The following is a 12,941-nucleotide window of genomic DNA, read 5'->3' on the forward strand; positions in this document are numbered from 1 at the left end:
CAGTATAGGTGATAAGCACACAGTCTTGTCAGTGTTGGAGAGGAAAAGACAGTTTTTATTGTACTCTATTCATGTAAATGTATTTCTCCCAGTTTCTTTCCTAATAAACCAAGTAATTCCCCTGATTGCTGAATGGAAGTGGGGAACAACTGGAAACTTCCTTTACCGATACCAAGGTGAGTCAGACAATTTAAGCAACAATTATGACCCATTCCCACTGAATGAGTCATTTCTCACACAAAATCATGGCAAAGTGAAAAAGGACTACTAGTGATACTATTCCTATTGGACATACGTGACACTTAAGATTAGAAATTCTGACATTAGGATTCATCTACTCCCAGAGTGTCCACTTTTGTAAACCTGCATCTATCTACATCTACAAAGCTCAAGAGGCTACCAAGACCAACCTATTACCCTGAATTCCCATCAAGCCCTCCAACCTTAAAAAGCGTTACTCACTTTGGGGTTTTATTTATTTATTTATTTATTTGTAATTAGTCTGATGGGTTGTCTTGGTCCAGAAGCTACTGCACTTTCCACTTTGCACTTTTTCCAGTGACATACATGTCAGCTGAGTAGGTGGTCCTTTAATGTGACCAAGGATACGCTGGAATACCTACTAATAAATGAATGAGGCTGTATGCAGCCCAGACCACCTCTGAATGACCACCTCACAAAAGTAGTTAGAGCTGTACACTGGAGCTTGGATAACCCAAATGCCTGTTTGGACAAGCCAAATTCAGTTAAACACATCTAAAGCTCAGTCAATGATTACAGGTAGTGAAATAAATACCTGGGGTCAGCCATACGAATCAATCAACAAAACAACGAAGGACAAGCTGGAAAAGAATGTGCTAGCAGAGTGGAGTGGGAGGAGACGAGTGTCAGTGGTGATTTGTGACACAGAGATAGAAACAAGAATGAAAAGGAAGGTCTACAAGGTGGTGAGAGTCGCAGTGATGTATGGGTTGGAGACAGTGGCACTAACAAAAGACAGGAGGTGGGGGTGACAGAGCTGAAGGTGTCCAGGGACTCTGAATTGGATAAGCAGAAGAAAATGGATTGCTAGCACTGTCGCATCACAGGAAGAAACCCCTGGGTTTGAATTCACTGAGAATTCAGTTTACATGTTTGGTTTTTTTCAGTTCAAATACATGCATGAAGTTGGGTTAACTGGTCATTTTAAATTGATTGTAGCCCTCGGCTTTGTGTTAGCTTGTAGTGTTAATGGTCACAGTGACATCCATAATGGTTGCAAGTGCAATGAAGAAACCTAGTGAAAGAAAAGCTGATTCTCTCTCTGTCTCTGGTTCTGGGCAGAGTCCTCTGTTCCAGCTTGCCTCTACTCTAACGAAAGACTCCAGCTCATAGATGCTGGACTGGTGATCAACGTACCGTACCCTTCATTTCTAGGAGACAAGAGAGACATTGACCTGATCATAGCCCCGGAGTATAGTGCTGGAAATATGTTTGAGGTACTGTAAGATGTGTGTGTGTAACTAATCGATCATTTTTATAGTTTAATACAAATATTTATATTCTCCTGAAACTGTGTCGTGCTGCATATACTGCAACCAGCCCTTTACTGAACAGCCATAACTGTGCACAGCCATGTGGAACAAGGCCGCGTGGAAAGATATTTGCCCCCTTTCCTGATTTCTTAATAAATATTTCAAATTATCACATAAATGTCAATATTAGGCAAAGATAACCCGAGTAAATACAAATGCAGTTTATATATGATGCTTTCATTTATTACGGGAAAACAGTTTATTTTTTTATTTTTTTATTTTATTAAATTTTTAACTGTTTAAACACCATTTATCAACCGCAAAGCATCCAAACCAAAACTTGGACATAAATTTCCTAAATTATCCTCTTTTAATAAATGCATTGTTAATTGATATGTTTACTGTGAAGAAACAACTGCCAATGATTTAGTTCCCAAATATTTCATCTTCAAAGTGTATCAGCCTTAAACTAAGGCTGGGCCATACTTTCATCTAAGACCAATTTGCACCACAGTGTGGCCTGAATGGAAAGGCAGAGGAAGCAGTGATGAAAGAAGCTATGCTCAAATGCAAAAGAGATGCAAAAATATTTTTCAAAAATCACCAAAGAGTTGGACAACTAATTACAGCTAACTGATTAATTAAGAATCACCAATTAATCTGATGTGCATGTCTATAGACTGTGGGGTAATGGGAATACCTGAGGGAGACCTTGTAGACAATTAGAATTCTTGATAAGTCCTAATGAACTGTTTTCGTTCTGAGAAATAGCTTATTGACAATCTTTAAAGAATTTGTTAACCATTAAGGCGCTAATTAAAACTTCAAAATTCTGTTTCAAGTGTGCCTTATTAGAAAGTTTCAAGGTGAGGGATAAAAAATAAAGCAGCCACAATCCCTCGGGTGTTATTTGATGCCCACATAGTACTTAGTGCTGCGTCTGAAACTGTGTTCAACTGCTGCTTTGTTATCAGACTCTGACTCTTGCCCGAGACTATGCGGCCGAGATGAAAAAGCCTTTCCCCGAGATAAATGACACGATCCTGGAGGACAGTGACTGGCCGAAGGACTGCTATGTGCTGGAGGGGAAAGAGAAGGAGCCCACAATCATCTACATGCCGCTCTTCAACAGACGGAACTGCAAAGGTCTGTTTCCAAATGTGCAGCTGTGCTTTCATTGTAACTGAGCTACAGACATAAAATAAAAGGTGTCAGGTTGTATCCAAAGGTATTAAGCATGAACAAAGGAATTACTGAAATGGCAGCTTGTCAACAAAGAGACAAAAACACTGAACTGACTAAACAGTTTTCAAACACTTGTAAAAACATAGACAGACACACCACACTCTAAGGGAGAATTCTGGAACAGCAGAAATGGTGCTGGTCATAAATTCAAGGAAAAAAAACAACCTTTTATAACCTTTATTTTGGTTCAAGGTGAGTAACTGTGTTAGCAGTTTGTATCTCATTTTACTGATAATTTAGATAGATAGATATCATTTTATTTCGAACATGCAAACATAATTGAAATAACAACAGAAAAAAACAAAAAACAAAACCAAAACTTAAAAATCATCAAGTTTTCATGTATATATCTGTCTACAGAATGCGTGCGCTCGAAAAGGAGTAGGATGAAGTTTACACTTTTCTTGTTCCTACCCCCTTATTTCAAATTTCTTGCTTACAAATCCATATCCAGGATTCAACATTATTTAATCATATATGGTCAACTATGTACAAGTCTAACACATTGAACATACACAAAAAAAACCCCATTTTCAGCACCTTTACTCAGCACGTTTACTCAGCTCAAACATCTTTTAAAGATATATAAAAAATATCAAACTGGTTTCATAAAAGGTAGGCACTCATCAACAAATACACGTAGATTACTTAATTTGATAGACTACTCATACAGTAAAAACCTTGAAACTACAATATTTTCTTTAGATGCAGAAAAAGCGTTTGATAGAGTAAATTTCTATTTGCAACTTTGCAACAAATTTGGTTTTGGATCCTCTTTCATTAACTGGTTAAAAATATTATATAACTCCCCAACAGCTTGTGTCAGAACAAATGACCAAACATCCTCCAGCTTCTGTCTCTTGAGGGGCACCAGGCAGGGATGCCCACTCTCCCCTTCACTGTTTGCAATTTTTATTGAACCACTAGCAGCAGCAATTAGACAGAATTCAGTAATTAAGGGCATAAAATGCAAGAACGTGGAACATAAAATCAGCCTTTATGCGGATGATGTGTTACTCTTTCTCCATAACTCACAAACCAATATCTCTGGGGTGATTGAATTGATAAACTCTTTTGCAAGAATATCAGATTACTCAATTAACTGGTCAAAATCTACAGTTCTAACGATTAATTGCTCCTTCCATAATTCTTCTTCTACACCACTGCAATCGGGAAATATAAAATATTTAGGTATTAATGTTTCTCCCAAGCTTGCAGATCTGACTAAATGAAACCATATCCCACTTTTAAAGAAGGTAGAAGATGATCTGGCTAGATGGAAATGTTTACCCATATCACTCATGGGAAGGGTTGCCGCTATAAAAATGACGGTCTTACCAAAAATAAATGATTTATTCTCAATGATCCCAACTAAACCGCCACAAGATTGGTTCAGATCTCTGGATTCATGTATGTCCAAATTCCTTTGGAAAAATAAACCCCCACGTATAAGCTTAAAAACACTACAAAAGACCAAGGATAAAGGAGGACTAGAACTGCCTAACTTTCAGCACTACTTCTTAGCCAACAGGCTTCAGTTTATCTCAGAATGGCTAAAACATACCCTCTTAGATGAACCTTGGCTAGATGTAGAACAAGCACTTTGCAATAATCTAGAGATTTCAGACCTACCATTTATCAGCTCAAACATCCAACGACATGAATGCTTCAGACTAGTTACACAATATAGGATCAAGAAGAAAAGATTTTTAGAATATCAACAAATTAAATCCATAGTAAAAAAGAAATTTAAACCGGGTCAAGTTGAACTACAAACACCACCAAGTGTGGTTCAATTTCTTACTCTTAAACCCCCCCAAATTACTTTCCAAAATATACAGAATGCTTTCTAAAACAGATGAATCAATATCACTTCCTATTGCAAAATGGGAAGCGGATTTATCAGTTAACTTAGACCTAAACTTCTGGTCTCAGATTTGCTTAAAAACCTTTCATCTAATTAGAAATCCCAGTCTTCAATTAATTCAATACAAAATACTACATAGAGTGCACTATACAGGTCATCGGATGTTCAAGATGGGCTTTACGTCTACCAACAACTGCTCACACTGCCAAACCAACTCACCGGACAATTATATCCACGATATGTGAAAACTTATCAAAGTGTCTGAAATCTAACATTCCAACTTCCCTTTAGTGTGTTTGTTGGGCAGCTTAGATAATGTCACTACAGAAAAGAATATTGTCATGATCCTGGGTCCTTTTGACCCAGCGTTTTGTGTTTTCTCTTCGCGATTTTGGTTCTGTTCTTCCTCTGGTTAGTGTTTACTCTGTTCTGCCCGTGTGTTCCTGTATCTAGTCCGCGTTTCTTAGTTTGTGTCCTTTCATGTGTAAGTTCCTGTTTTATTGTGAAGGTCTGTGTCTTATGTGAGTGTTTTCAGTTTGCCTCCCTAGTCTCGTCATGTTAATTACTCCCAGCTGTGTCCCCACCTGTATGTAATCCCCCTGTGTTCTCTGAGTGTATTTAAGTTGTGTCTTCTGTCATAGTAGTTGCTGGTTCGTCTGTGTTGTTTCCCCTCGGTCTCCCTGCATGTATTTCCCCGGACCTCCCTGCACCGTCATTCCTGGTTTGTGTTGTTAGTTTACCCAGTTTAGGTTTCGGTTTCATGTTCACACCCTGTTGCTGTTTGTACCCACTGCTGTAAATAAACACTCACCTGCACCAGAGCTGCCGCCTTTTGGATCCTCACTACAAATCCACACGGCTTGCCCCGCAAACCGTGACAAATATAGCCCATATGGTTTTCACTGCCCTATGCATAGCCAAGAAAACAGTCCTCATGAACTGGAAAAATAAAAATAATCTTAATTCTAACCAGGGGTGGGTGGTCATAGTTTGGTCCCACCTTCACTGCTGTGATTGGTGTGGGGGTAGGGACAGGCTTGGGGCGTCGGGGGGATACCCAGGAGCATCTTCCTTGGAGGGCTCAATCCGGGGTTGCGGTCATGGCCTATTAAGGGCTCTGTTGGCTCTTAGGTGACTGTTTCCTCGTGGCTGCGTGCAGCGGGGCTAGGGGAGGGTCTGTGCTGACGGATGTGAGTTACTGACCTGGTAGCCTGGCTGCCCCTGGGTGGGTCCGGGATGGGTGTGGGGTTCTGGGGGTGCTCCTTCTCTGGGCTGGGGACCTGGCTGGGCCTTGGGGGCTTGGGTCCTGGTTGGTGTGTTGCTGGGGTTGTGGGCGGGTGGGTGTATGGGGGCCCAGCCCTGGCGCAGGGGACTGCCAGTACATTGAGCCATCTGGGGGGCTCTTCAACTGATGGGGAAGGCTGTTACATCTTGCAGGAGGTCTCCTCTCTTCAGGGACTCTCTCTGCAGGAGGGGGAGATATAGGAGAGGTGGAGGAAGATCTCAGCCTGGGCGTCTATTGTCTTGTGTCGTCTGGAAGATGAGTGGATGACGGGGTGGGTGAAGTTTTCTCCGAGGTGGGGCCAGGCGGCGCTGCTGAACTGGGCCCCGGTCCGGATGGGCCTGGGCCCCCTTTCCCTGGCGGGTTGCAGAGTATGGGGGTGCCTACTGGGGTCAGTGGGGGAGCTGGCCCCAGGGAGGGGTCACTTGCCCCTCCCTTCCTTCCCTCCCTAACTCCAGCTGCCTCCCTCTTCCCGCTCCAACACAATCACCCACACATGCAGGGCCTTGGGGTAAAGGTGTGTCACCAGGGTGCAAGGGAGGCATACCCCCCTCTGTCCCCTTCTGGCTTCTTGTGCCTCAATTTTATCCCACAACTTAGACATTCACATTACTCACACTCTCATAACACATACATATAGGATCTTGGGGGTGGGCACGCTACATGGAATCCAAAAGACCATCAGGGTGTACACCTCACCCCTGGCGCCGTTGCCCACCTCTCAATTTTAAATACATGTAGACATTGAGGGCCAGCAGGAGGGACCATGCGCTTACCTGCTGCTCTCTGGCAGGTAGCTCCATGCCCTCCTGGGTTTTAAATGGACCTTAGAACACACATGCATCAACACTACAATGAGCGGGTGGAGGGAGGTTTGGAGTCTTCACACACCCCCGTTCTCTGCGGCCTGCTGGAGCGGGGGGGCTAGGAGGAGGAGTTGGCTGTCCAACTGGGGTCTGGAATGTGGGCCCTCCCTGCTGCTGCCGAGTCGGGCAGTCTGCTTCTCTCCACCGCAGGGAAAAGGGTAACACTACCTGGGTCTGGGTGCAGTTTCCCCCTCCAGGGGCAAGGGTACCTAGACCTGGGGCTTAGAGTACGCTTTGGGAGTGTGATTGTGTGTACAGTGTCTCTCTATGTCTGTCTCCACGTTGGGTGAGTGTTGAGTAATTGCATATGAGAGCATGAGGGTGGGAATGGATGTCTGTATCTGTGTGTGCCTGTATGTCTGTGTCTATATGTCAGGTTGGGTATCAGACGCCACCTCTCTGGGGACATCTCAGGCCCTCCAAGGTATGGAGGCCTATCTCCCCCACCACTTCCCCTGCCAGTGGCAGGTGGTTCTTTGTGTCAGGGGATGGGCGTCTAGGTACACACCGGCTCACTCCTGGTGGCTGCTTGTCGGGGCCTGGAGCCTGGGGCTCGCTCGGGCCACTTTGAGGGTGGGGTGCCCTCGGCCTCTCAGCCTGGGGCTCGGTCACTCAGGCACAGCTGGCTGCCGGCGGAGCTCACGGGCGCGTCACTGCAACCCCCCTGGCTTCTGCTCCGCGGCTGCTGAGTGAGCCCTCATCTGGGGCTCTCCTCAGCTCTTTCTGGGACAGTGGCGCGGCTGCCCCTCTGTTGGTCTTCCTTGGTCTCTTGTGTTCTGAGGGCCTCTGGATGTCCTGAGTTTTGATCTCCTCCATACCTGCTTCATGCCCTGGAGGACGGGGCTGAGGCTCCTCCACACCCTCTAGCAGATCATTACATGAAGGAACCTTTTAAAAAGAAGCACGCTCATGCTCACAGGTGTACACACGGGTGCTCACACACACAAACTACACCCTTTTTGGCAGCTACCTCAAAGTACACTGTGCGCTGTCGATCCTACGTGCTGCACAATAATGTTTAATATTTAGTATTTACTGTTATATTCACATAGATCATCGTGATGTTGTTTATTATGTTGCTCTTTTCTTTTTTCTTCTGCTTGTTTTCTCTTTTTTCTTTCTCAACAGGTGATCCAGGTGATTGATATATGTATTTTTTGTCTGCTTATTTTGTTGGTTTTTGTTTTTTGTCCTTTATCCCCGTCCCTCTTCTCCGCTGTTTTTCTTTCCCTCTTTCTTTCTCCCCTTTCTTTTCCCCAGTCAAATCTGTCCCGTATTTAGCAAGTGAAAATAAAATAAAATAAACAATAAAAGGTGAATCAAATAGACCATTACAGCAAGGCTGGGATGGTCTATTTGGTAAAGTAAATCCGTTGGGCATCTTTCTTAGCCTTTAGACAATAATTCTGATGCCAAAAAGCCAAACGGGACAGGCAAATAAAAAAATAAAAAAAAGATATCTAAAAAATATATAGCTTTATTTGCTATTTCTTGTTGCCAAAGAGGTCTAAAAGGATGAGGAACCTACATAGTGCTGCAAACTGAAGCTTATTGTGATAAACAGAATAGGTGATTGAGGCACTTTACTGCTTTTTTGATAGATGCAGAGGAGTTCAAAGCAAAGATGGATGAGTTCTCCACCTTCCAGCGTCCCTTCAGCCAGGAAAAAATCAAGTTTGTGTTGGAGACGGCGAAAGAAAATGTGAAGAACAACAAGGAAACTCTGCTGAAGGAGATAAACAAAGCTGCTCTCCGCAGACATAATAAGTGGTAGGGATAGCTTCGAGTGCGACGGAGTGTCAAGTGAGACGGAGTGAGACGTAAAAGAAATAGGCATAATCTTGCATTGCTGTCAATGTAGGTCACTATTCTCACATATCTTTCAGCACGTCATCTATGAGGTCACTGTATGTCTCTGTAGAGAAGGCTGATTTGTAACAGAAGTTAAAAAAAGTCATATCTGTGTATTACAGAAAGATGTGGATGGAAAATGGATAAATGTGTGACTTACAGAAAAGCTAACACACCCTCCTTTTTCCTCCTCTATAGGAAGGCTGGCGAACCATAGCTCGGTTTCTTGTTCGGGCAGCGTAAATCTTTGGTTCATGATGATACTACTGATGATAATATTGAAGCTACATGAAAACAGAACCCATATATAAATCATCATTTAAAGTACTGGCAGTGTGTTATGTGTCTTATTTTTGACCAATGTGCAATGTGTATGCTACAGCAGCAACAGCCCTTTGCTGCTGTAGCAACTCCAACTATACACCATTATCTGGAGCAGCTCTTATTCATATCAGTATTTGGAAGGAAGAACACAAGATCCTTGTGTTCATCTTAAAATGCATTAAAGTATGCACGTGACCCCCCCAAAACAAATAAAACCCCACAGTGGGACTTCCAAAGAGCTGGGCTGTGCTATCACTGAGTTTAACATACATAATTAAAATGCCAAACAGTTTGTGCTACACAAGTAATTATATGCATCACATCCACAACTACAACCTGTGAAATGAACAGTCCTAATAAAAGATGCATGTATTTAAGTCAGCCCAGTGATAACTAGCTGACTAGTTTAACATAATTTATCATGAGAGAAACAAAGTTCACATTCGTGTAAAACCTTTATAAATAAACAACAAACAAACCAAAAAACGTGGCTATTTTTTAACAGAAGTTTTAAATAATAATGTGAACATCTTTCTGACCTTGGTGTGTTTTCCCCCTGGCTTGTAGCTGGTAATTGACCTTAGCAATCCAGACTGTCCTGCTTCTCAAAGTGCTCTTGTTAATATTTATTGGTGCACTATGTTACATTTTTAATAATATATGCTAGTAAAAAGTGACTGATACATGCTACCCATGTATGATCACTGATACTGATGATATCAATATCATGATGGCAGTTTTGTGACACTTAATGAAATCGTAATATAAATTCTAAGTTATACAATTCACAACCTGCCATGTGTTTGAGGAGAATGAACTCTTATCTAAGCTGTAGTCCAAAAATGATGAACTACTTGGTGGTTCAATCCTTCGCTGCTCCATCCTGAAATCACGCCAATTAACGAACTTTTATTATGAAGCCACACGCTGAGCCTTTTCTCCGTCGCCATGTTGTTTGTTGTATGAGAGGAGCAAGGCGTGGATCGAGACGGGGTTTAGTTATAGTAACTTACAGCTAACGCCAGAGGTCGCACAACTTCCACGGGACAAAGTCGGAGCGTGTTTATGTAGGTCAGTACAGCCAAAAGTATCATCTAGCAAGGCCATCTACATCTGCAGCCAGTTGGATGATTTGTGGCATGTTGTTGTATCTTGGTCTAACTCAGTGAGTGTCAGCAGTTATTGTGGCAGCATGTCAGTCAGGAATTTGACTTATTAAACGTGGAAGTCGGAATAAAACAATGTGAAAGTTATTGTTTCTGTTAGTTTTTTAAGTTTTCTTCATCTATCCATGTGGACCTGCTCTAACGCACTTTGCACGGCTTGCCAGTGAGAGTAAACATGTTTCAGCTTATTTTTTAAATGATCCTTCTTTAAGCAGTTATTTACAGAGCACTGGTTTTTCAGACATAACCCTGTTATGTAGTTTTATCTTGAATGTGCGTCTTTCTCTGTCAGATTGTGCGCTCTCGGTTCGTTTTGCGTCGTCAGTGAAGTTTTGCTGATCTGCTGCAGGCGGGCGGTGCGCCACAGACACCCACCCGCCCCAAACACAAGCGGAGCGTGCATCATGAACGGATTTCACGGCTGACATTTTATAAGGACAGAACACACTGACTAAGAGATAAATGTATGACGAACGCTGGTAAAAATAATTTTGTTAAAAATATAAGACCGAAATGTTGCCCGAACACCAAACCGGAAAGCGAAGGAGGACGAAGCTGTGAGAACGGATCTGTCCTACGAGGCTTGAAACCATCACGGCGCTCCACGGGAGGAGCGAGACGGGGATAACGAGCTCCAAAAGAAGAAGAGGAGGGGGAAAATGCTTAAAGTTTGGCCGTGTTGTTATCTACAAGTGCGACTCAGCAGCAGCATCAGAAAATGAGCAGGAATTAAACGAAGAATGCATGTCGTTTGGGATATAGCTGTGATTTTGCAAACATATATCATCTGCACTTCATCAGGTAAGGAAGCGAAAGAAGCCAGCATCCTTCACAGCTTTTAACAAATGAGGAATAGAAGGGAGCATGGGTACACTACATTCATGTGTGATAGAAGATAGACTCTGCTGAAATGTTACATAATAGTGACTTAGGCTGCTGATAAAAGACCTATAGTAATCTGCCAATTAGGTAAATCATCGCCTACTCATCTTTGAGTGTGTTTTATGAGTCAACAGGCTCTTCGCACAGAGACATACGGCAGCATGCTGGTGTGAGCCTGACCATGAAATGCATGCTGCAGAACTCTCATCAAAACCACACACACACACACACACACACACACACACACACACACACACACACACACACACACACACACACACACACACACACACACACACACACGTGCACTTTACAGAGGTAGTAGCTCAGATTAGGCTACTCACAGTGGCCTGAACCCAAACTACAAAGGCTCTGTGAGTATATATAGCTCATGAATTTCACTGCCCATGTGTCAGAGAGCTCTACTGTGCGGTGCTGTCAGCAGGGGTAACCACCCATTTAGTCAAGATTCCCACAAGTCAAGCCTTCCTACTCATCAGTGTCGAGGCAGCCAACCTTAGATTCTTAACAAAACATGACTGGCTGGCCTGGTCATAATTATATTTTCACATTGATTTGCAGGCTTCAAAAGAAAAACAATGCAAATAAACACGTTATAATGTATCATAACTTCATTACAATAGTTCCAAATCAGAATGAAACTATAAAGATGCTCAAAGAATAGGCTAACAACAGTGTCAATTCCCCAATAAAGGCCATTCTGATCAGTACCACTCCACACATTGCCCATGTTTCATGTTTCATTTCATTTCAAATTAGGCTGGGTATAAATTACCCAGTTCGGTGGAGACACTGTGATAAAACATGGCAAAAAAGGATAAACGTTTGAGTTGTAAGCCATGCATGTTAATGGGCTAACCGGGTGGCTCAGAGTCAAATATTTTAATTTCACTCTTCTCTCAAATGATCAGTTTTAAAGAGGTAGTAGTGATTTAGTGTCTCACTTCAATAGTCATCTGTAAAGTAACTGAACTAACCTGCATGGAAGGTGCTTTAATTGACTGATTGCATTTAAAAGTGGAAAAACGGTAGACTGTATATCAACAGTGGATGCCACATTGGTTCCTAGAAACTGCATTTTAAACCATGAATGATAGCATTTTGGTTGTTCCCATGTTTTTTTTTTCTTCCATATTGACAAATGACCACATTCGGGGTTGTTAGCAAGCTGTATCTGTTAACTTTATGGATGCAACTGACATATGTACCTGCTAATTAATGCTAAGTTACAGATTAAAAAATGCAAAGAAAATGAAATCACCAAAGCGGAAAGACAAACTTCTTGAATGGTCTCTGTCATAGGTCATTAGGTCATATTATTTGTCAGATAATTAAATTAAAATGCAAAATACAAGGTATGAGCACCTGCTGATTAATGAAGGTGAGGCCTAGCAGACAGCTACTGGCTGCGGCTCTCTGTGTCGACATCTTTACAGATGTGTGCAGAGTAGTGGTGGCATACACTTGGTTCTAGCAGAAAAAACCTTTATAATTTATATTTATAAAATATAAATATAATATGTTTTTGGTGCAAGGGGACAGTACTGGCTGATACTTGTTCTTTAAAGTAGGGGACTGCTTCAGGAGTTAATCAGGCATCCAACTGTGCTTGAAATGAATTCTGAAATCAGTCAGGGGCAGTCAATCAGGCCCGAGCATTTTACCTGAAGAAAGTATGCACACCTTTTCAATAATAATAATAATATTATTAGTTACAGCATCGGATTCCAGTTAGTAGTAATATAATAGAATTATTACATCAGTGTTCAGATCTGAAGAATATGTTTGTCAGTCCACAGACATGCAGGTCATTAGAATGGGGAATGTGAGTCGTCCTTGGAAAGGATAGCACACCTACTCAGTAGTTAACTGCATCGACTTCGCATCGACTGTTTCTGACATGTTGCAATTCGTTTGTAACAT

General features: G+C 42.3%; 2 protein-coding genes across 4 annotated transcripts in view; both read left to right on the forward strand.

The window, feature by feature from the left end:
- Positions 1 to 8,952, forward strand: part of LOC113021353 (cytosolic phospholipase A2 gamma-like) — a 16,986-nt gene extending 8,034 nt beyond the window's left edge. For both annotated transcript variants that reach the window (XM_026165978.2, XM_080300468.1), the window contains 5 exons: positions 93 to 176; positions 1,324 to 1,478; positions 2,489 to 2,660; positions 8,376 to 8,544; positions 8,824 to 8,952. In XM_026165978.2, the coding sequence (XP_026021763.1) occupies positions 93 to 176; positions 1,324 to 1,478; positions 2,489 to 2,660; positions 8,376 to 8,544; positions 8,824 to 8,842 (599 nt within the window). In that variant the 3' untranslated portion in view covers positions 8,843 to 8,952. The remainder of the gene's footprint in view (positions 1 to 92; positions 177 to 1,323; positions 1,479 to 2,488; positions 2,661 to 8,375; positions 8,545 to 8,823) is intronic.
- A 1,476-nt stretch (positions 8,953 to 10,428) lies between these two features.
- The window catches only part of LOC113021370 (carbonic anhydrase-related protein 10-like), a 154,077-nt gene continuing 151,564 nt past the window's right edge, over positions 10,429 to 12,941 (forward strand). The window contains exon 1 of one of the 2 annotated variants that reach the window (XM_080300469.1): positions 10,429 to 10,916. In XM_080300469.1, the coding sequence (XP_080156595.1) occupies positions 10,856 to 10,916 (61 nt within the window). In that variant the 5' untranslated portion in view covers positions 10,429 to 10,855. The remainder of the gene's footprint in view (positions 10,917 to 12,941) is intronic. The other variant, XM_026166008.2, reaches the window with a different exon arrangement.

Source organism: Astatotilapia calliptera, chromosome 4, assembly GCF_964374335.1.
Source record: "Astatotilapia calliptera chromosome 4, fAstCal68.1, whole genome shotgun sequence".
Taxonomy (NCBI): domain Eukaryota; kingdom Metazoa; phylum Chordata; class Actinopteri; order Cichliformes; family Cichlidae; genus Astatotilapia; species Astatotilapia calliptera.